This window comes from Melitaea cinxia, chromosome 21, assembly GCF_905220565.1.
Source record: "Melitaea cinxia chromosome 21, ilMelCinx1.1, whole genome shotgun sequence".
NCBI lineage: Eukaryota > Metazoa > Arthropoda > Insecta > Lepidoptera > Nymphalidae > Melitaea > Melitaea cinxia.
Window position 1 is genome coordinate 568,347 of NC_059414.1, and position 25,848 is coordinate 594,194.

Here is a 25,848-nt window from a genome sequence, read left to right on the forward strand (position 1 = left end):
AAGGCTCACGGAAGATTTTATTACAATTAAAATTAAAAACAAAAAAAAACTTTTTTGATTAACTTTTGACAGAACAAAGTCTGTCCAGGCAGTTAGTATTTAATTAAAAAAATGCTAGTTCTATTCTTATTTTTATAAATATTTACTAATAGTTTATACCCAAGTAGTTAATTAACTAAAAATTTAAGTACAACTTGCCTTGTATAATGTACAACGGAATACACAGTGGTATCTCTAAAAATGTTTATAGTCTATGCTTTTGAATTTGATCAAGTTTGTCACTTCTGTCAATACTTGCAGTCTATAGTCTTTGTCCGTCTCGATGAAATGAAGTGTTTGTGTTAATGATTGTGAAACAAAGATTATTACAATACGAAATAGATGAGGCTCGGTAGAGATCAACTTTTTAACATTACTCATGAGTACGGAAGAGACTCTGTTGAATCTCGATTTCGACAAACCGAACACAGGTATTACGCCTCCCGATGACGGCGTGCTATCTCTGTCCAGTAGTACCGAAGACATTTGTTTAGTGCCAGAGGTCGGATTCGAAGGAAACGTGGATTCCCTTGGCGCGAACAGGGAGTCGCAGCCGCTGCTAGGCGGCCGCGGCGACCTGGATGTATCCTTTAATCATTTTCCAGGTAAAATATTATTTTGACTGTAACTTATCTCTTCCCGACTAATCTAATTTGTAGACACTTTTTTTACTGTTCCTACGTTCATCAACAATTTTCGTCGGTACGGTATCACATTTGAAACGCAGTTGTTTGACTTCTCTCCAACAGATATGGCTTCTTGGAACACATGAGTATGACAATACCAAATTGTTACAAAGAAATAAAAAAAAAATATAATATACATACAAAATTCAACATCTTTACCTTGAGACAAGTAATATTTTAATTATTTGTTATTGTTTGAGATCAAAATTTGCATCTTTTGTTACCAAACTTCATGCTAGTTGAAAAAAAAAATGTTTTTTTCTAAGTATCTTGAGTGAATGTAGGTGCAAATGTTATTTTCATGTCAGTTTTCAGTGAAGCGTAACAGTTGTAGTTTTCAGGCAACTGTTTCAGTGATTCATTTGTGATGGAGTTTCCATTCCTATGTAGTGAGTTATTTATTTCAATCATTACACATACAGTTATTACATTGTGTTAAAATTAATGTTAAAAAAAATGTTAAGTCATGCCAAAATAGTGTCCATATGGTGATACTCAATGTAGAAAAACATTGATATAGTTAAACAGTATAAAAATGATATATTTATGCTGTAATTGTTAAATGTAATGAAGTAAGCCTATATTTACTTAATAAACTCCCTTATTATACCTTTTTTGCTATTGAAAAGAGAATTTTTTTGATTTAAGGAAATAAAAAGGGACAGTTTTAATAAAACTAGTAAAATATCTACTATATTTATCTTATACTTATAAAGAAGTAAATTATGAATCTAAACGCTAGAAGAATTGTGTATATATATATATATTAACTATAATATATGTTATTATGGTTAAAAGAATCTCAATTATATACGGCAAAAACTGTTTGCAAATAATTGATCTACAATGTAATACAATACCAATATTCCAAATTTAAAAAATCTTATTTGAATTAAAATCGTCTTGACATGAATCTATAAACTATCCATCTAAGGAACTAGAGATGTATTTAAATTAACTAATGGTCGCACAGTGGTCAAAATTCGACTATAATTTAATCACAGACCTTAACAATAAACAATAGAGTAGTATATATGCGGGTGTGTGTCAAATAATATGGTAGTGTGTGTAATGTATTTTTTGTGCATTATTTTAAAAAAATATTAGCATTTTGCGCTCCTCTATATAAACTATAAGTGTGCGAAATTTCATAATACTCCATCTGCGCAATTTTCGTAAAAATGGGTACAATTTTTTTGCTTCACTATTAATATATTAATTTAATTATTAAATAAAATAATATAAAATTAAAGAATATAGCCACCCCCTCCCTTCCCGTGGGTGTCGTAAAAGGCGACTAAAGGATAGCGCAGTTCCACTACCACCTTGGAACTTAAAAAGCCAAACAATGGCGTGATAATCATCTGACCGCTGGCTTTGAAATACACAGGCCGAAGACGGGCAGTGGTGCGACAAAGCCAGCCCTGCGGTCACCAACCCGCCTGCCCAGCATGGTGACTATGGGTAGCACATATGAGCTCACGCCATTTTTAGCCCGAACTTGTGGTGGCCTATGTCCAACAGTGGACTGCAATAAGCTGAAGTGATGATGATGATGATGACGAAATCATGAAAAAATTTTGATTTGTACATCATAGCAATATTAACAACAAAAAGAAGAGACAAACAAGACCCCTCACATCTTTTGTGGAAACTGTGGCAAAAAAATTGTTCAGGGGTTAAATATGCAAGTACAGAAATGTAACAGAATAAGATGTAATTTTAAAGAAAGCAAACCAGCAAATTTTACCTTTAAACTACTGGCTCTTTTTCACACATGGATACTATGTAATATATCTATCTCTTTCCATCTTTACCTGCTATGATGTGATTATAGGTAGAAATGCCAAACTATACTTGCTATAGTTTGAATATTGGTAGAAAGATTTTTTTTTTTTTTTTTTTTTTTATGTGATAACAATAAGAGATCTATTTGTATCAGAAATAAAACATGACAGTGAATTGTGCAAAAATGTTTACATTACTGACCCTATTTTAAATTCACAAATTGAATAATAGAATGAACTTTTTCATCAAATTACCTTTTTTTTACCAAGTTTCTGATTTTAGACTTTCTAGTATTTTAAGTGAGGCTATTTTAAAGACAATTCACTATTTTCAAAGTGAAGCAAAATGAAATTTAAAAAAAAAAGCAATTTGTTAAAAAACGCTTTAACGACCGCTCCGGCGTAATGGTGCGTGTGCCGTGTCGGCGGCGCCTAAACACCGACGGTCGCGTGTTCGATTCCCGCTTGGAGTGGATATTTATTTTATACAAATATTTTTATTTCCGGTGTGGTTGCTAGTCCGTGTGGGTCTCCCCACCGTGCCTCGGAGAGCACGTCAAACTGTCGATCCCGGTTGTTATCATGTACACTCATAGTAGGGAATATTTACGCGGACGCGTATTGGAGCAGCGGCTCTGATCCTTCTCCTACTTGGGGACAGAGGTCTATGCTCAGCAGAGGGATATTACAGACTGAAGCGATTTGGTAAAAAAAATAGTCTTCTTTCATTTTATATTAATAAATATCTTATAACAAACACACGGTCGTCTGTACCACGCTAAGTAACTTATTGCTTGTGTTGTAGATAATAGCCGTTTGTTAAAGCTGAATTTCTTTTTGATAAATTTACATAGAAATAATACGTATATAAATACACATTAATCCCAGACTCGACGGGACTCGAACCCGCAACCCGCGGAACAGAAAGCAGGGCACTACAAACTGCGCCAACGGGCTAGTCAAATAAGAAATATTTCTTACTATATTTCTTTTTTCGTGTTTTGATTGATTTTTTTTATTTTTATTGACATTTTCTTGTGTAGTGTTTTAATTTTTAATTTTATCAAGATTTATTATATCACTAGCTGACCCGACAAACGTTGTTTTGCCATATATATTATTAACCCCCTCTTATAGCTTAGGGGTACGAAAAATAGATGTTGGCCCATTATCAGACCTACCCAATATGCACACAAAATTTCATAAAAATCGATCAAGCCGTTTCGGAGGATTATGCTAACTGAAATTGTGACACGAGAATTTTATATATAAGATATTGTTATGCTTCATACGTATTACATACTATGCAACTCAATACGTATACATTTAGTTGAACATTGATCGCATTTCAATCAGGCCGTCAATTCTCACATCTGCATCTGTTTCATTACTTTTGAGTATTAAATAGCTAAACTAGTAATTATATATAAAAACGCACGGCAATGATAAAACAAACATTTTGTGCAGTAGTTAATATAAGTAAAAAAAAATCTTATCAGTAAACTTAACTAAGGTAGGGCACAGCAGGAAATTTCTTGCTCAAAATATGGAGCAGCCCGACTGGAGTAGCTCGATCTAACAGAAGATCACAGCTAAAGAATACTGCTTTCAAGCTGTGTTGCGTTTCTGTTGGTAAGGTGACCAGCAGGCCTAGCATGCGCGCCACGACAAAATTTTGTCTACCCCTTTTCTCGTATTATCTCTCTATGTCTGTAGCTAACATGCGTGCACGCGATACTCTTCTCGTTACGTCAAGAAGAGATAATCATTAAATTTTAGTGATCTGTGATATTTATGTCTACGGAAGCTAACATGACATCGTCATTTTGTCGAATTTTGTCGTTTTAGGAAGAGAAACTTCTCGTCTTCAATATTATCGACGAGAAAGACGATAAATAAAAAATAAATAAAACCGGGTGCCTATTTTTTGTATACCATGGCGTTTCCCTATTATAATTATATAATTTCGGTATACGAAGAGCGGGAAATGCGAAAAGTCGAGTGAAGTGTGCCATATAATGACACAAAAAACGTATTTGCGCCCTGTTGCTTCTTATTCTAAATAATAATAATACTTTATTTCAGACCAAAGTATAAGTCCATATTGGGTTAGTACAACAAGACAAGACAACATTCAGAATAAAAAACAAAACAAAATGATATTAAATAATTGTGTTTGCTCGCAAACGAAAAAAAAACCGACTTCAATTACATCGACAAGTAATATAACGTAGATCGACGAAAAAATAGTCAAGCAACTACGCGTTATCGAAGATTACTCAAAAAGTAGTTATCAGATCTCAGTAAAATTTATATGTGACCACATGATAAACATCAGCTTTCGATTAAATTAAAAATTATCAAAATCGGTACACCCAGTAAAAAGTTATTACGGATTTTCGAGAGTTTCCCTCGATTTCTCTGGGATCCTATCATCAGATCCTGGTTTCCTTATCATGGTACCAAGCTAGGGATATCCCCTTTCTAACAAAAAAAGAATTATCAAAATCGGTACGTCCAATAGAAAGTTATGCGGTATAATACAACGTAGGTCAACGAAAAAAGCGTCAAGTAAAAACGCATTATTAGATATAACTCGAAAAGTGGTTGTTAGACCTCAAATAAATTTAAATGGGACCAATTGGCACACACCACCTTTCGATTAAAACTAAATTTGTCGAAATCGGTCTACCCGGTCAAAAGTTCTGATGTAACATACATAAAAAAAAAAAAAAAAAATACAGTCGAATTGAGAACCTCCTCCTTTTTTGGAAGTCGGTTAAAAAATCAATAAGTAAAAATAAAATTAAATAGAATAAAAGTAAAATCAATAATCAAAAAAAAAAATTCAAAAATTCAAAAAAATTAAAAAAAAAAAAAAAAAAAAAAAACAATGCGTGATAGAATTACAATTATCTAATGTGCGACAAGATATAAAGCACAACACGAGCATATTGTTTTACATATATAATTAAATTCATTTACTTACGCCGTTTTATTTTCCATATTAGATTTTTTAAATTAGATATACACTTTTTATCTTAGCCAAAAGGCCGAGAACATTGTTAAATAAAACATGTGTCACTCGTTTGAAATTATACAAACTTTGGCTCATCCCGGTTTGGCACGATTGGTCAATAACCTTGTAAATTCAACTTTACGACATAAGAAATAAGAATGATATTCAGTTGTGATTATGGTTGATAATGTTTCTCTACTCGACAAGGCGAAGTCTTCGGAAGAGAATTTTGTCTCTCGTAGTGCGCATGTTAGGGTAATCGAGAAAATACTCGATGTAGACATTATCTCTCTCTCTCGTCAAGAGATATCTCGTTGTATGCATGCTAGGCCGGCAGAGCTCCCGGGGGGAATTGAGGATAGGGTCGCCAACGCGCATGCGATGCTTCTGGTATAGCTGGCGTATATACGCTACCATCAGGTGATCCGTATACATGTTTGCCGACCTAGTTATGTTTAAAAAAAACTAAAATATTTATTATTATTTATTGTATCATATTCAATGACAGTACATTTTGATTATAATCACAGAGAAAATATCATACAAATAAAAAGATTTTACATCATAAAGCTTAATTATTCATATATTTTAATGTATCCAAAAAACCATTGATTAATATACATATCATTCTCGTTTTTGGCCTTGCGGCTTTGACCGCGTGGATTACACGTTTTCGGCTGCTCCATTCACTCTTATAAAATATAGTACCATGCACGAGATTTTAAATTATTTTAATATGCCTTACTAACTTTAATGTTTGTGTTGTTCTAGGCGAAGAGATATTTTATTTTATACTAACTACTGCTATTTCCTATATACTTTTAAATAAATTAACGAAGCTTGTAATCTCGACCGCACCGATCAATCTCCTCCGTGTATTCTCCATTCTACGTGACATTGGCGAAATCATCTGTGCTCATTTGGCACTATCGAAAGCCATTTTAACCCGAAGAAGAGGAATAGATTTTAAAATTGATTCAGTAGTTTTAAATAAATATAAAAAATAATTAAACTTTTTCTTGGACAATGGATCCTTAAAAGATGTTTTAAAAAAAAAAACTTATATCTAGGAAAATATGATGTAGGTATACCTATATTTCGTCAGAAAATACACATCTTTCTTCTTTCTCATCTATCATTAGGTTTTATTTCTGTTATAAGTTATATTCTAACAAAATATTGTTCAAAGTTAAATCTAAAATATATCGTTAGGAACAAGTTAAATTAAATCTATCAATAAATTAGGTAGGTTAGTATTGTAAACTTACGAAATACATCGTAACCAAAAATTAACAATTGATAATATTTAGGGGCAGCTGTCTTAAAGGAATACAGGTGGTATGTGTATCGGGTTTGAGACTTTGTGTGTTTAGTGAAAGCCGACATCTGTTTCTTGATGATGACTTGCAATTTGTCGGGTAACGGAAACATCTGTACACTGTGTATGTTTTTTAAACAAAAGTTTGGGAAATCTTCCAAATACCGCTAAGTGTAGTGAAGATATAATTAATTTAGGTTTTTTTTTTCTTAATACACCTAGCCGACACCGCGTTGGCGCAACGGTAACAGCCAATTGTACCTGTTGCGCTTGCGGTTGCGGGTTCGATTTGTATTGGCCATACAGGTGTTTGCTGTGGTCTGGGTGCTTGTGCAGTCCTTGTGGGTCTTCCCACCGTGCCTCGGGGAGCACGTTAAGCCGTCGGTCCCGGTTGTTATCATGTACACCTGATAGCGATCGTTATTCATAGTACGGAATATATCCGCCAACCCGCATTGGAGCAGCGTGGTGGATTAAGCTCTGATTCTTCTCCTACATGGGGAAAGAGGCCTATGCCCACTTGTGGGACATTACAGGCTGAAGCGTAATACACCGAGGTCGTCAAACAAGCGTACGGCTTACCTGATCGTAAGCGATTACCGTAGCCTATAGACGCCTGCAACCCAAATTACCCCAGGAGCTCTGGTCACTTTAACTACCACAGGAATGCAACACTGTTTGAAAGCTTGCTGCTCATAAAGTCATGGATACCGAGTTATGATAGGCAATAAGATTATGATAATTTGGTCTGCATTTGTCTACGTTTTTATGAGGTTATATTTGTAAATACATCACAATAATTCTGGTCATGTCGCCTTTACAAAATATGTAAAATTGAACTTTATGTCCTAACTTATACTAATAGATACTAAATTTGCAAATCAGTAGCTATTCATAGTCTATCTATACAAATAACGTTTTGAGTCATTCATATTAATGTAAATATATTTATCATTATTTCTTGTAGATAACAAGTCTTCGGTTTGAAACATCGATGGATACTTTATTTAATTATAAAGATTATTCATGTGTTTTATTTTTGCCTAAAATTTGTTATTCTCTATATACTGCCACATTTCATCTGTAGACAACGTCTGTTATCGTAATTTCTAAATGTCTATCGTAAATTCTAATTTTTTATAAATATCGATAAACTCATTAGTTCTTATCAATAGCGTAAATAAATATTTTTCATATTTAATTATAACATAACCTCTCATTAACGATGACAATTAAGCGACACGAAGAAATGGTTTTGTACAAATATTTCATTCTGGTTTGTCTGATTTGACTTATCCTTCAATTTCATGCCTCCGACTGCATATTGTGTACTGTACTTACAGGACAATTTAAGATGAACTACCCTCAGTTGGTATACGCATTCCATCGGTATATCTTCTATTTATTTTATTTTAATACTTTGTTGTATAGCGTATTTAATTGCACAAAATTCAGTTTTAATTTTGCAAGCATTCTCTACTAGCTAACCTTAGTTTAAAGGAACCTGCGGAAGGGGAAATTGTACAAAGATTAAATTATTTTCAAAGGCAAAAATAAACAATAAAATAGTTAATAATCATTATGATAAATACACAAGCCATATATTATACATATATGTACGTATTAAATTCTTATAATGAATTCAACTAGACATATAACTATACATATCCTTTCTGTCCTACTAATATTATAAATGCCAAAGTTTGTGAGGGTGGGTGTTTATATGGATGTATTGTATGTTTGTTAGTTACTCTTTCACACAAAAACTACTGGACCGATTTTAATGAAATTATTACACAGATAGTTGGCGATCTAGAATAATACATAGGCAACTTTTTATCCCGATATTCCCAAGGGATCGGAAATTACGCAGGTGAAACCGTGTCGCGTAGCTAATACTACATACATAAATTACAAACCTCTAAACTCTTAAATTCAGATAGTTAAACGTACACACTATGTTGTCCGCTGCATCTCCAATTTTAGGTCCATTAAATGGTCATAATGAGGTAATAATTATGCAATTTACGTCAATTATGACGAAAAAATTGCGCCTCTGATACCTAAAGCATTACCAAATATCAAGAAATTTGAATTATAAAACCTACTTGTAAACCTGATCTATGGTTATGGCAAAGAATTCTTGTTTTATTATTGAATTATTTATAACGATTGTTTTATAAAAACCTGCTTTCCGCTCGCAGATTCGCCGGTTTGGATTGGCACGATTTGGTTCGTCTTGGTATTCTTCTGATGACCAAATTTTCTAAATAGATCCAGTAGTTTTAAAGTTAATCCCGAATTGGTATAAATGTTATCATGTCACGCGGTAACATGCCACAGATATCTGGAAAGTATTTTAACAGCAAGGTGTCAACTTTAACTAACCGAGTGATAGTGCTTCAGAAACTATACAGCTCGAAGATTAAACTTGCTCCGTTATTTCTAAACAGTAAACCAATTTCTGTGCTAATCTTCATCCAGACCTGTTTAGTCATTCTCTTGTGACTAAGTAATAAACACGCAATTCGAATTTCTAATAGTCGTAGGATTAAGACCCTGTTTAACCTGCTGATATAGTCTCTGATAGACTATCTAAGTCACTATCCGATAAAACTGGCCCTATAATATTGATTAAAGTATTGGAAAAAAAAACGCTTAAATTATAATTTGACTATAACGATTCAATTCAATCTAGTTTTGCTGGCCCCTATCAATATAATCATTCTTGCATCCCAATATTAATATTACGAAGACTGCCCGTGACCCCGTTACATTATAATTACATGTAGGTATTGATTATATTGCCGGGTAAATAAACTCGAACTGTGACGTCATAGCCACATATATATGTGATACATATGTTCAACATATAGACTTAAACAATCTTGTGTAATATGGCTATCTTTACGCACATGTACAAATGGGTGGGAACTTCAAAGTGTTTGCAATCGAAACAAAGATGAAACACTGACTAACCGACTTAAAAATAAGATATTTTGTTATTCATTCAATTCTTAAATAAAATCATTACTTAAAAGTTAAGCGCAATTTTCTTACAAATGAAAGGGAAAATGATCAAGGTGAGTCATCTTTGCCATTTTATTCTGAATTTTTCCTCGAATGTCTCTTATTTTGAAGCTTCTATAACACTTTCATTTAAACGGGATTTTCCACGATTATTATTTTGAGATTCCCGATATTTTAAAAACAATGTGACAAACGCCATGGTCACGGGACTCTGTATCATACTAAGCCTATGTAATCATAACAAAGATATTATACCGTAATGAAAATAGGTCAAGAACAGACTGACAGAAATACACCAATATTCGCAATATATATTGAAAGCAAGTAGTTTTGATCTTTGAATATGTACCAAAATTTAAGAAAAACTGTGAAAAGGATCAATTTTATTAAAATCTAAATGTATAAAAGGATGAGTTATCTTGACTATTAATCGTTTTCCAAATTTACATGCAGAGACAAGGTGGTTTTATTAACTTCTTCTACTAAACTACTATATAAATTAAACGTAGCTAAAACGTGCCAAGGACACCGTCGCCGAAGGTCCGTGGAGATACAATTTCATATTAGTAATAAGAAACGTACGAAATCTCAAATTTATTTTGATTACTACTTATGATTATTTATCTGAATGGAACCTTCGAGTGAGTTTTGAATTATAAAGTAAATATGTTCTTTAACATAAATTTCTACATAAGTTGTAGAGAAGAAAGATTCGTTTTTCGTAAATTGATATATGTATATATAAATATAAACTGTCATATTAGATTAGATTATCAAGTTATTCAGACGTAACATACGTTAAACGCGCCGCCGCGTGACGCCGCGTTGGCGCAACGGTTACAGCCATGGATTGTACCTGTTGCGCTGGCGGTGGCGGGTTCGATCCCCGCACATGACAAACATTTGTATTGGCCATACAGGTGTTTGCCGTGGTCTGGGTGTTTGTGCAGTCCTTTTGGGTCTCCCCACCGTGCCTAGGAGAGCATGTTAAGCCGTCGGTCACGGTTGTTATCATGTACACCTGATAGCGATCATCACTCATAGTAGGGAATATATCTGCCAACCCGCATTGGAGCAGCGTGGTGGATTAAGCTCTGATCCTTCGCCTACATGGGGAAAGAGGCCTATGCCCAGTAGTGGGATAATACAGGCTGAAGCGAATACGTTAAACATCAAGCTCAATTAAACTGGTGACAAAAAGGGTTAAATCGTGTTGTATTGATAGTTTTTTTTATGTCATGGTGTTCTTTTCAGATGACCCACAGTTCACGGAACTCGTGTGGCAGGCTGAGGTGGCCATCGACAATGGTATATTCCCAGAGCGGATATACCAGGGATCCAGCGGATCATATTTCGTCAAGAATCCCGGAGGGGTGAGCAATTCACTTTTTATTATTTTCGAAATAAACTGTTGAACCTTGTCTTTATTATTGTAGACAGATAGAGGAGGTTATGACACATTCTGCAAAAAGATGCCTCTATCAAAAAAAACGTTAATATCAAAGGCAAAAGTACCAGATCAATATAATACTGGAAACTTGAAGATTGGCTAATTATAAGTAAAAGTTAATCGGGGAATACTAATAATTGGAGTAGGATTTTCAATTTTGAAGCTAATAACAAGTCGTCGTGATTTGGACGTCTGAACTTTATATTAAAATTTTTGTGAGTGCTTTATCGTTAAGTGCCTCGTAAATATGTTTCATTTAAACGTAATCTCTTGGGAACATTTTCACCAACCAAATAATATCATTATGTAAGCAATAAGGCTATAGTTTGGATAGCTATTTATTTCATAAAAATACACTACGTTTTCTAAATTCTTTGTAATATTTACATACAAAAATACATACATAAACAGACCAACAAAAGTTTTTATATGTTTCCAATATAGCTCCTAAAATTCAATTTAAACTGCTGTCTAGTCTTCAACAGTTTAAAAAGTGATACAAACATCACTGGAGCAAGATAAAAAACATCCTTTGCGGGGTTAAGGGAACCATGAGATTGGTTTTCTTATTTGGTGTAAAGGAGACATTTTACTTGTGATTACTTAGAACTTAGATTTCATAAGTTTTAAAATTTAAATACAAAAAAATTAAGGTCGTGCTAGATTAAAAATAATGCCATTAATTACGCATGGAAAAAAGCCTCTCATATCGAGGCTTTTGTTAAGATTAAATTCTTTTCAAAGGCTTTCTCGAGACATGCTGATTTCTTCTCGATGTTTTCCATCGATGTTATACACGGTATATCGGATCATTTAAAAACCAAAAAAAATTATTTATCAATAAACTAAACTCGTAAAATTTAAACCCATAATTATTGGACACAACTCACAAGTGTCTGAGCCATAATTGGAAAATTCCAGAAAATAATCGGCGTGTTCAAGCCGAAGGATGAGGAACCTTACGGGCGACTGAACCCCAAGTGGACGAAATGGATGCACAAGCTGTGCTGCCCGTGTTGTTTCGGTCGCTCTTGCCTCATCCCCAACCAAGGCTACCTGTCGGAGGCGGGTGCTAGCCTTGTCGACGCCAAGATCGGCCTCCGGGTTGTTCCTAAGACTAGGGTGAGTTCACTATTTCTAGTAGATAGGATTTTTTTCTAGCTGTGTCGGTGGCTTCACCTTTGGATGTGTATAAAAACAAATACATTATGGTTTCTCTACATTTTGATTTATACGTCATTGGGGGTATCCGCCAACCCGCAGTGGAGCAGCGAGTTGGATTACGCTCCAATCCTTCTCCTTAATGGAGAAAAAGACCTATACCCAGCAGTGGGACGTTACAGGCTGAATCGTGATATTATGGGGATTAACCATATCTGTAGTGGTAAGTTCAGGTTAAGGTTCAGCCTGTAATATCCCACTACTGGACATAGGCCTCTTCCCCGTGTAGGAGAAAGATCAGAGCTTAATCCTACACGCTGCTCCAATGCGGGTAGGCGGATTCATGGCAATTCAGCCTATAACGTCCCATTTATATATTATATTTGAGGAAGTCCCCAGATGGGCTCGCTCAGATAAGAACAGGCTATCCCCTGCTATGCCGCAACAGTCAACAGCCAGCCGTGCGCAGGTGGTGAAGCTGGTGTCGGAGACGTTCAACTACCTGCGCATCGACCGCGAGCGCTCGCGCCTCAAGCGCGCCATCACCGAGCAGTTCCCCAACCTGCGCTTCAACCGCATGGGCCTGCCGCCCAAGGTGCGTCCACGTCGCTGTCATAGCATATTATCGAATCGTTCATGTAATATACGCGAAGACCTATCATTAGCCAAATGTTGTTTAGTTCAAATGCTATGTGTTCAAACACACACACACAGACACACACACAGACACACACACACACACACAGACACACACACACACACACACACACACGCACACAGACACACACACACACACGCACACAGACACACACACACACGCACACACACACAGATACAGACACACAAAGACACACACGGACAGACACACACGGACAGACACACACAGACAGACACACACACACACAGACACACACACACACAGACACACACACACACACATTTTTTGCTTTTGGGGGGGGGGGGAATAAAGAAAATAATACTATTATTATTTGGCTTGAGATTCTAGGTCAAGTGTAGATCGCTGTCTGATCTTAGCAGATCTTAAGAACGAGATATTAAATTTAAAATGATAACGTAGATTCTGCTAAAAGAAACTTCGTGTTTAATATTTTAATTAGTTCAATACTTCATTTTCGAATTTAGATTACATAAATGTACAAACCAAGTTCAAAAATGGTAGGCGACAATCAACGGCTTCGACTAAATTAATACGACAGCCACTGTACTGTCCTCCAAACAGACAAACGCGTGTATTTAAAATATTCTTTAAAATTAACAAATGTTTCAATTTACTGTCCAATTTTTCCAACTTTTCATTATACCCTAACACAAGAACCTTTAACACAGTATTAAAAACTTCAGAAAATAATTGTGTTTGCTCGCAAACGAAAAAAAAACCGACTTCAATTACATCGAAGAGTAATACAACGTAGATCGACGAAAAAATAGTAATACTTTGTTCGTATTCCATATAACGCGACATTCTAAAATTGTAGAATTATATAATGTTCTACTGTTACTTCTAACATTTTGTTAGCGATTGTAGGCAGAAATTTCATAAAAGGCCCGTCGTCGATTCGCGCGAAGCGCTGACATCGCTTATTACGGCGGGTTTTTTAGTTGAAGCGGATTTATATTGAATTACGGTTTATGTCTTTTTTATTAAAAATATGTAATGTTCATGTTTTCACACAGCTCCGATGCACGACTGGAGTTTACCCCTTCAGATCAACTGTCTAAATAGGCACAAAAAGGCTTACTAGTCTAAGAAATATATTATTACTATATCAAATTGTAAATAAATGAATGCAATAACGCCATCTATCGGAACCTAATTGCGTTAATAGAAAACGTCTGAACGCCATCTCTAACAAGGTCATTCGTTCAGTAGATTTTACTGTTCAATTTTTTCATTCCGGGGCCTTAAATGAAAATCGATTCTTAAGGAGAAAACTCCAAAAACAGTCAAGTAAATACGCCATATCAGATATAGCTCAAAAAGTTCGACTCAAATCTCAATTATATTTAAATGGGACCACATGACAAGCACCACCTATCGATTAAAAAAAGAATCATCGATATCGGTCCACCCAGTAAAATAGTAATGAGGTTAATATAACGCTGGTCGACGTAAAATAGCCAAGTAAATACCCAGTATTAGCGATAACTCAAAAATTAAAAGCTCAAATATATTTATAACGAATAAACTGCTACTCTCTACTCTAGTGGAATATTGTAATTTGATCGATAGTGAACGAAGTAATTTCATTACATTTTGATAGATGGCGTTGTGGCAAAGTATTGAACATGACCACAGTCGTCTTAACATCGTCATGTAAATACGTGTCATCAAAGATTACTCAAAAATTGCTCATTATATCTCAATCATATTTAAAACGGACGACATGACAAGTATTAGCTTTTGATTTATACAAAAAAGATCAAAATCAGTGCACCCAGTAAAAAGATATAACGTATAATACAACGTAGGGTGACGAAAAAACCGTCAAGTAAATACGCAATATTAGATATAACTCACAAATTACTAATCAAATCTCAATTAAATTTGAATGGGACCACGTGACGAATAGTAGCTTTTAATTTATATAAGAAACGTCAAAATCGGTGCACCCAGTAAAAAGTTATGAGGTATAATACAACGTAAGGTGACGAAAATAATGTCAAGTAAATACGCATTATCAAAGATTAATCAAAAAGTAGTTATCAGATCTCGATAAAATTTATATGTGACCACATGATAAACATCAGCTTTCGATTAAAGTAAAAATTATCAAAATCGATACACCCAGTAAAAAGTTATTGCGGATTTTCAAGAGTTTCTCTCGATTTCTCTGGGATCCCATCATCAGATCCTGGTTTCCTTATCATGGTACCAAACTAGGGATATCCCCTTTCCAACAAAAAAAGAATTATCAAAATCGGTACACCCAGTAGAAAGTTATGTGGTATAATACAACGTAGGTCGACGAAAAAAGCGTCAAGTAAAAACGCATTATTAGATATAATTCGAAAAGTAGTTGTTAGATCTCAAATAAATTTAAATGGGACCAATCGGCACACACCACCTTTCGATTAAAACAAAATTTGTCGAAATCGGTCTACCTGGTCAAAAGTTCTGATGTAACATACATAAAAAAAAAAAAAAAAAAAAAAAAAAAAAAAAAAAAAAAATACAGTCGAATTGAGAACCTCCTCCTTTTTTGGAAGTCGGTTAAAAAAACTAGCTAGAATTGGTCCAATAGTTATCGAATACAACGCTTAGCAAAACACTTAGCGATATATTTTATTTATATAATAATACTAGCTGACTCGGCAAACGTTTATTGCCACTAAACGCTATTTAAAAATAGAGGGTGGTGGTAGAAGTGTGAAATTTTAGCTGTATGTATTTTTCAACGCCAAATCATAATAAAATAAAAAATAAATAATTTATCTTAAAATAAAAAATAAATTTAGGGGTGGACTACCCTTAACATTTAGGGGGATGAATAATACATGTTGTTCGATTCTCAGACCTACCCAATATGCACACAAAATTTCATGAGAATCGGTCAAGCTGTTTCGGAGGAGTTTAACTACAAACACTGCGACACGAGAATTTTATATATTAGATACCTGTCGCAAATTTGATCGCGATTGATTTCCATTTCATTCAGCCTCTAAGTTAAAATATGTTCGTCCAATTAATATGAGCCGTACCTTCAAAAGAGTCGGTGCATTTCGCGTTTCGAACTAAGTTAGTTAAGGACCTAATACCGAAAGCTATAATACCCGTTTCGTATCAGTACATTTAGAGGACCAATGTACTAACAAAATATAGAAAACTAGCTACTGTTCGCGACTTCGTCCGCATTGAATAGTACCTTAAAAAAATCCCGATTTTGAAACATTCTTCATTAGTGCTCTGCTCCTATTGATCCTAGCGTGATGATATATAGCCTATAGTCTTCCTCGATAAATGGTCTAACGCTGAAAGAATTTTTCAAATCGGACCAGTAGTTCCTGAGATTAGCGCGTTCAACCAAACAAACAAACTCTATCTCTATAGTATAGATATATAAATCTCGTGTCACAATGTTTGTCCTCAATGGACTCCTAAACCACTTAACCGATTTTAATAAAATTCGCACACCATGTGCAGTTCGATCCAACTTGAAAGATAGGCTATATTTTATTTTGATATATTAATTATTATATTTAAGAAAAAAATAAAGAAGGCGGTACAAAGTTCGCCAGGTCAGCTAGTTAATATAGATTAATGAAATGCGTTAATTAGCTACATTTTTTTCTGCCTAGGGAACAGTCAACTCTGTTATACTCGTAAAAAGTATATTATGTATTTATACTCAAACCGTGCCCCGTTTTATTTACCACTCATTACACACATACCCAGTATTTCATAGCGTCTGTTATGTATATGAAAGTTTGTTACGGCTTGCTGTGTGGTTACGGCAGAAAAGAATATACCACCCCCTCTCTTCTCGTACGTGTCATAAGAGGCGACTAAGGGATAACACAGTTCCACTACCACCTCAGTTCCACTATCACCTTGGAGCTTAAAAAGCCGATAGATGGCGGGATAACCATCCAACTTCTGGCTTTGAAATACACAGGCCGAAGACGGGCAGCAGCGTCTTCGGTGCGACAAAGCCAGTCCTACGCTCACCAACCCGCCTGCCCAGCGTGGTGACTATGGGCAACACACATGAGTTCACGTCATTTTCGACGCGAACTTGTGGAGGCCTATGTCCAGTAGTGGACTGTATTAGGCTGAAGTGAGTGAGTGATATGAAAGTTTGACACAAACAGCACAGTTCGCCAAGATAACTTTAAAAAAAAAAAGGTTTTATTAGATAAATCTCTTGTCTCTTGCCGTATTAAGCTGTTTTTCATGCAAGACCTAACTAAGTGTATAATAAAAAGAGTAACTGCGAAGTTCACTACGGATTCTTCTCAGCAGATTCTACATTTCGAAGCAGTGATAGCCTCATATCAAAAATAATTAATCTTTTGAAGATTAATTGAATTATATGATTGTGAAGTGACGATTGAAAAGTGCTTTCCAAGCTTACATAAATAAAGAGGTTATTGATTTTGCTAATTATAAGTGCGGGTGCAGATGGGGTCGTTCCAGGTATTCGTCGAGGGCTACAAGGACGCGGACTACTGGCTGAGGCGTTTCGAGCAGGATCCACCGCCGGAGAGAATCATGGACAAGTGAGTGGACCGATTGATTTAGCCTATAACTCCCTACTGCTAAGACGGGCAGCAGCGTCTTCGGTGCGACAAAGCCAGCCCTGCGGTCACCGACCCGCCTGCCCAGCGTGGTGACTATGGGCAAAACACATGAGTTCACGTTAATTTTGGCGTAAACTTGTGGAGGCCTATGTCCAACAGTGGACTGTATAGGCTGTAATGATGATGATAATGATGACCCTACTGCTGGGCAAAGGCCTCCATGTAGGAGAAAAATTCGAGCTTAATCCACTACGCTGCTCCATGGTTTGGCGAATATATTTCTTTCTATGAGTTGTGATCACTATCAGGTGTAAATCTAGCAACTTAAAGCAATTTAAAGTTTTTATTTAAAAAAAAAATTAAAAGATAAGACTTATTATTCGGTGCAGGATTACATAGTTGATAAAGATGTGTGGACTTAGTGACGCTGTTTTTTATGCAACATGTTACTAATTTTGTACTAAAACACAGTTTATATATTATTTTCCAAAAGAGTAACTGCGAAGTTTCTTGCGGATTCTTCTCTGCAGAATCTACATTCCGAATCGGTGGTAGCTTTACTTTTACAAAAGTAATAATAATTTTTAAAGTTTTAATTTGAATTCAATTGAGGCCGATTTGTAATAAAGCAGTTTTTTTTTTTGATTTAGTATAGATGAAAGCGGTCCTAATATGGATCCTTGGGAAACGCAAAATGTTATATTTTTAAGGTTGCTTTGAGCATTTCCGATTGCTTAACGCTTATTGAGATACGATTAAACATTTTGATATGTTATTCCTGTTATACAAGTTAATAAAACAATTTATCTTAACTTGCTGTGTCAAAAGCTTTTTATAAGTCAAGGTGAGGTATTTTCATTTTTTTGGGATTTTAATTTTGGGCTCAATTATTAAGGTCGGCAAACAAGCGTACGGCTCACCTGATGGTAAGCGATTACCGTAGCTTATAGACACCTGCAACACCAGAAGCATCGCAAGCGCGTTGCCGACCCAATCCCCAATCCCCCAGGAGCTCTGGTCACCTTACTCACCAACAGGAAAACAATACTGCTTGAAAACAGTATTATTTTGCTGTGATCTATTAGTATAAAGTATATAGTTATAAAGTAGTTAATATTCAGATTCGCATAAAACAGAATACACCGAGTATAAGAGACGTGTTTGTTAAGGTTCCAGCTGCAGTTCGAGCGGCTGGTGGTACTGGACTACATCATCCGCAACACGGACCGCGGGAACGACAACTGGCTCATTAAATACGACGCTCCTTCGAGAGCCATGAGCGACCCCTCCGTGAGTACACACACATTATGTTTACTGTCATGCGAGGTGGGGCGGCAGGGAATGTCGTATTCGATGTCTAAAGCAGGCCAGCCGGGGACAGAGATAACCTTACGGAAGATTACAGCCCAATAAAGCTTAGCAAGGAAGTTAGAATGTTAAAATAAGGCAATTCAATAAAATACTTTAATTTTCTCTGATTTATTCCAGCAACAGTTCCATTGTGACCAATTTTTCATCCATCTTTTTTGAAATGAAATCAATAAAGCAATTATTCGTGTATCAGGAGTGGTCGGGCGAGTCGGAGGTGCGCATCGCGGCCATCGACAACGGGCTCGCCTTCCCGTTCAAGCACCCGGACTCGTGGCGCGCCTACCCCTACCACTGGGCCTGGCTGCCGCAGGCCAAGAAGCCCTTCAGTCAAGAGACCAAGTGAGTGTTCGCCCCCCACAACATGTCCCTTTAGAAAGTGAGTAAACTCCCCTTTCCTCCGCTCCCAATCCACAAACAACCACTTGACTTCACTTCTTGTTAACCCAAAAGACATTGTCGATATTTAAATAATACCATATTTTTAAATAACTAAACCAGCAGTTTTAAATGAGTACGGTACATTGTATCTAGAAGAACCTTTTTTTTTAAACCCTTCACGCCTTCAACACAGACTATGCAGGTGTAATATGTAATTTTGGTTTCCAGGGAGCTGGTGCTGCCGCTGTTATCCGATATGAACTTCGTACAGGAGTTGTGTGATGAGCTACACGTGTTATTCAAGGTGAGCCCCCTCCATCTGACACCACCCACGTCTTCAATGCTAGACTAGCCTGTTGGTGCAGTGACCCCGCTTTCTGCTCTGGGGGTTGTGGGTTCGATTCCCGAGATTCCTTGAGTCTAGTTGTGATATATGTATTTATTTATATATGGATTTATCAAAAATATATATATATATATAACTATATCAGTCGGTTGTTGCCTATAAAACAGGTATTAAGTTTCATACAAAGAATTTCATCAAAGATATTATGATCACGATTACGATTCAGCTCCTTCCTCCTTTTTCTCCATGTTGGAGAAGGATCAGAGCTTAAGCCACGCCGCTCCGCTGCGGGTTTGCGGGTAGATAATAAGAGGTAGCAGGGAAATTAAAGATATTTAATGATGATGTCCGCATCGTTCTCTGTTGCAGCAAGACAAAGGCTTCGATCGAAGTCTATTCGAAAGGCAGATGTCCGTGATGCGCGGCCAGCTGTTGAACCTCACGCAGGCGCTGAAGGACGGCAAGAGCCCCGTGCAGCTGGTGCAGATGCCGGCCGTCGTGGTGGAGAGGTGACGGCACACACACCGCACACACAGACAGACACATACACACATACTACACACAGACAGACACATACACACATACTACACACAGACACAACCTCACGCAGGCGCTGAAGGACGGCAAGAGCCCCGTGCAGCTGGTGCAGATGCCGGCCGTCGTGGTGGAGAGGTGACGGCACACAGCACACACAGACAGACACATACACATACACACATACTACACACAGACACAACCTCACGCAGGCGCTGAAGGACGGCAAGAGCCCCGTGCAGCTGGTGCAGATGCCGGCCGTCGTGGTGGAGAGGTGACGGCACACACACCGCACACACAGACAGACACATACACACATACTACACACAGACAGACACATACACACATACTACACACAGACACAACCTCACGCAGGCGCTGAAGGACGGCAAGAGCCCCGTGCAGCTGGTGCAGATGCCGGCCGTCGTGGTGGAGAGGTGACGGCACACAGCACACACAGACAGACACATACACATACACACATACTACACACAGACACAACCTCACGCAGGCGCTGAAGGACGGCAAGAGCCCCGTGCAGCTGGTGCAGATGCCGGCCGTCGTGGTGGAGAGGTGACGGCACACACACCGCACACACAGACAGACACATACACACATACTACACACAGACAGACACATACACACATACTACACACAGACACAACCTCACGCAGGCGCTGAAGGACGGCAAGAGCCCCGTGCAGCTGGTGCAGATGCCGGCCGTCGTGGTGGAGAGGTGACGGCACACACACCGCACACACAGACAGACACATACACACATACTACACACAGACAGACACATACACACATACTACACACAGACACAACCTCACGCAGGCGCTGAAGGACGGCAAGAGCCCCGTGCAGCTGGTGCAGATGCCGGCCGTCGTGGTGGAGAGGTGACGGCACACACACCGCACACACAGACAGACACATACACACATACTACACACAGACAGACACATACACACATACTACACACAGACAGACACATACACACATACTACACACAGACACAACCTCACGCAGGCGCTGAAGGACGGCAAGAGCCCCGTGCAGCTGGTGCAGATGCCGGCCGTCGTGGTGGAGAGGTGACGGCACACACACCGCACACACAGACAGACACATACACACATACTACACACAGACAGACACATACACACATACTACACACAGACACAACCTCACGCAGGCGCTGAAGGACGGCAAGAGCCCCGTGCAGCTGGTGCAGATGCCGGCCGTCGTGGTGGAGAGGTGACGGCACACACACCGCACACACAGACAGACACATACACACATACTACACACAGACAGACACATACACACACATACACACATACTACACACAGACACAACCTCACGCAGGCGCTGAAGGACGGCAAGAGCCCCGTGCAGCTGGTGCAGATGCCGGCCGTCGTGGTGGAGAGGTGACGGCACACACACCGCACACACAGACAGACACATACACACAGACACAACCTCACGCAGGCGCTGAAGGACGGCAAGAGCCCCGTGCAGCTGGTGCAGATGCCGGCCGTCGTGGTGGAGAGGTGACGGCACACACACCGCACACACAGACAGACACATACACACATACTACACACAGACACAACCTCACGCAGGCGCTGAAGGACGGCAAGAGCCCCGTGCAGCTGGTGCAGATGCCGGCCGTCGTGGTGGAGAGGTGACGGCACACACACCGCACACACAGACAGACACATACACACATACTACACACAGACAGACACATACACACATACTACACACAGACACAACCTCACGCAGGCGCTGAAGGACGGCAAGAGCCCCGTGCAGCTGGTGCAGATGCCGGCCGTCGTGGTGGAGAGGTGACGGCACACACACCGCACACACAGACAGACACATACACACATACTACACACAGACAGACACATACACACATACTACACACAGACACAACCTCACGCAGGCGCTGAAGGACGGCAAGAGCCCCGTGCAGCTGGTGCAGATGCCGGCCGTCGTGGTGGAGAGGTGACGGCACACACACCGCACACACAGACAGACACATACACACATACTACACACAGACACAACCTCACGCAGGCGCTGAAGGACGGCAAGAGCCCCGTGCAGCTGGTGCAGATGCCGGCCGTCGTGGTGGAGAGGTGACGGCACACAGCACACACAGACAGACACATACACACATACTACACACAGACAGACACATACACACATACTACACACAGACACAACCTCACGCAGGCGCTGAAGGACGGCAAGAGCCCCGTGCAGCTGGTGCAGATGCCGGCCGTCGTGGTGGAGAGGTGACGGCACACACACCGCACACACAGACAGACACATACACACATACTACACACAGACACAACCTCACGCAGGCGCTGAAGGACGGCAAGAGCCCCGTGCAGCTGGTGCAGATGCCGGCCGTCGTGGTGGAGAGGTGACGGCACACACACCGCACACACAGACAGACACATACACACATACTACACACAGACAGACACATACACACATACTACACACAGACACAACCTCACGCAGGCGCTGAAGGACGGCAAGAGCCCCGTGCAGCTGGTGCAGATGCCGGCCGTCGTGGTGGAGAGGTGACGGCACACAGCACACACAGACAGACACATACACATACACACATACTACACACAGACACAACCTCACGCAGGCGCTGAAGGACGGCAAGAGCCCCGTGCAGCTGGTGCAGATGCCGGCCGTCGTGGTGGAGAGGTGACGGCACACACACCGCACACACAGACAGACACATACACACATACTACACACAGACACAACCAAACACAGACACACACGCACACACACACACACACCACACACAGACACACAGACACGGCTCCCACGCGTCCTGGCGTAATAGCTTCAGGAATAGATCAAGCAATTCAAAAAACATGCCGGGAGCCCGTACCCGTGCTCCTTAGCCTGTTTAAAACACCTACACGCAACCCCATACACACGTATGCACTGATACGCTTTTATCACGATACACGCCGGCTGTACAGTGTACATACATATACACGTTCATCCACTCTCATACAACATACAAACAACAAGTTTAACTTTTTCTACCAATGTACTTTAGTCTAAGTAGATGACACAACACGTGTTATGCACTATATTCATATAACCGAGAAGTAAACCGGTTTGTCCGCAGGTCGAAGGGCAGCGGCGCGACGCGTTTCTTCGACTCGTTCCAGCAGCGCTTCCAGCACAAGTCGCCCTTCTTCTCCTGGTGGTGACGGTGAGTGGCGACCAGGGGTTGGACAGTCTGCGGCCCGATTGGTGGGATCCGGACACCGCAGCCTACGCCTGCAATACTAAAGGCATCGCAAGCGTGTTCCCGACTACCCCCATCCCCCTTAGGAGCTCTGCTCACGTCACTCACTACAGGAACACAGCGCTGCTTGAGACCGGTATTATTATTAGCTGTGAGCTTCTGTAACATGGAACTACTTCCCCAGACGGCCTGCCCCAGATTATGAGCAGGTTATTTCTTGCTGTTCCCTACCTCGGTAAAAATTGATTATTATTTTTGCTGCCTACGCTATATTATAATGATGTTTTTACATCGAAGTCGGCTTTTTTTTTTTTCGTTTTCGCTGCGTTGGAGAGACGAATTTCACCCATCTGCTTAATGGATGAAAATAATTTTATATTTAATTTGGTATATTAGAAAAATAATTGCAAAAGGACTGCCCAAAAAATTCCTGACCTGACTTTATATAATTCAAATTTGAAAAATTTATTTTTATTTTAAATGCACAAAAAAAATGTCCCCTAAATGTCAAATTTCATACATTTGTTAATCCTTTTCAGAAACCAACGAAACACGGGAACGGTGCGGCTGTTATATATAGATAACCACTTGTATGTATGTACGTAGCGCATTAACTATTTGTATGAACCGTTGCAGTTGAGGCGACCTCCAGAACGCATCGCTCGGCATTCCATTTGTACATAGTTTTAAGTAACTAAATGATTTTAATAGTGAAACAAAACTTATATGTGATATATTTATTCCGTGGAGTGTGAAAACTGGAATGGACTAATTATTATTTATCATTAAATTAAAAAAAAAAAACTATTATTGTGATCGCTTCCTTATTTATGTGAAAATTACCATTTTTCGTAGTGCTAATGACTAACCAGTGGTTCACCATAGAATGTCATTGTGGGTTGGCATTTTGTTGTAAATAGTGAAAAAGCTTGATGAGTTTTCGAAATACCCTCATAAATAAATGTTTTGGTTGAGATTAAAAATTAATTCGTCCTCTCCGGTTTTCACTTCATACATTTAGTTTATTGAAAAATCGTTTTCAACTTCAGCAAGGAAGGTCGCGGACCGCTAGTCGAACGCTTCTCTCAGATGTTAAACTATTTATTTAATATAAGTTGTATCGAAAACAGACGAGCTTAGTTGGGACGGAACATGCGGACAGCATTCCTTTATTACTGGTGGGAGTCGACGCCGTGTGACGGCTCGAGTGAGAGAAATTAATTAAAAAATCCAAACAAGGATCATTAATGCAATTTTTCATAAGTTTTTGTATGTTATTGCGCAGTAAATCCAGTTATGTTGTATCTACTAATAGGAACTCAAACATCAGGCGACAGGAATGAAGCTATCTGGATTGGTTGAATTTTTCCCGCTAAATATTATGTAAGCGAAAGTTAAAAGCGACAAATTTCACATTAAAATATGGAGTCTTATATAAATAAGCGATTTGTGTTCTGTGCATGAAGAAAAATTTTAAGTCATCATCTTTCTGTGCGCTATTTTTCATTAATCAAAACTTCAAGCACTGAGGTTTACGTATAGAAATGTCAAAAAAATTAACTAAATATGTCAAAAAGGTTCCCTATACCATAGACACACATTTATGGCAATTTTTTATGAACTATCTATTACATATACCATAGATATGTATGTCATAAACTATATAAAAATATCAAAATATCGTTGAAAAAAACTAAGGGTTATTCAAAATGGCCGTAAAGATCAGTCATTCTAAAAAATGCGGTTCACTTATTACTTATAGTTTGTATAAGAAGAAAAAAAGCTTATTATTAGTACAATTATTTTAATGTCGCTAACTTTAATACAAGAAAAAACCATAGTCACGCGTTTGCAACACTTGTTTATTTTTAAGATCTGTGGTAAAATGGCTGTCGTTTATTTGGTAATTTCTAAAAATCATAATTATCTTTTTTGTATAGTCAAGTAAAAAAAATTCTACAGTAAACTCGTATGAGTGTAAATATATACTTGCCGCTTTTATTTTAGGATTCCATTTTAGAATGTTATAATAAATAAGTTTATGTTAGCAAGGGCAAAAATTGTAAAATATAATTTTATAATAATTGGTTTTGTAATTAAATCATATAAATAATAAAATTATCATTTCACCCGAACAGACAGAAAGACAAATTAATTATGATAGACATTATT

The 25,848-nt window shown here is 38.3% G+C and overlaps 1 protein-coding gene across 1 annotated transcript; it reads left to right on the forward strand.

The window, feature by feature from the left end:
• The first annotated feature begins 285 nt into the window (after nucleotides 1-285).
• Nucleotides 286-24,483, forward strand: LOC123663911 (phosphatidylinositol 4-kinase type 2-beta). Its single transcript, XM_045598555.1, is given in 11 exon segments — nucleotides 286-644; nucleotides 11,134-11,252; nucleotides 12,251-12,451; nucleotides 12,960-13,085; nucleotides 17,631-17,728; nucleotides 18,919-19,092; nucleotides 19,148-19,459; nucleotides 19,727-19,802; nucleotides 20,214-20,353; nucleotides 23,554-23,640; nucleotides 24,216-24,483. Coding segments are annotated over 10 exon segments (1,557 nt in total). The 5' UTR covers nucleotides 286-418; the 3' UTR covers nucleotides 23,639-23,640; nucleotides 24,216-24,483.
• Nucleotides 24,484-25,848: the final 1,365 nt, after the last annotated feature.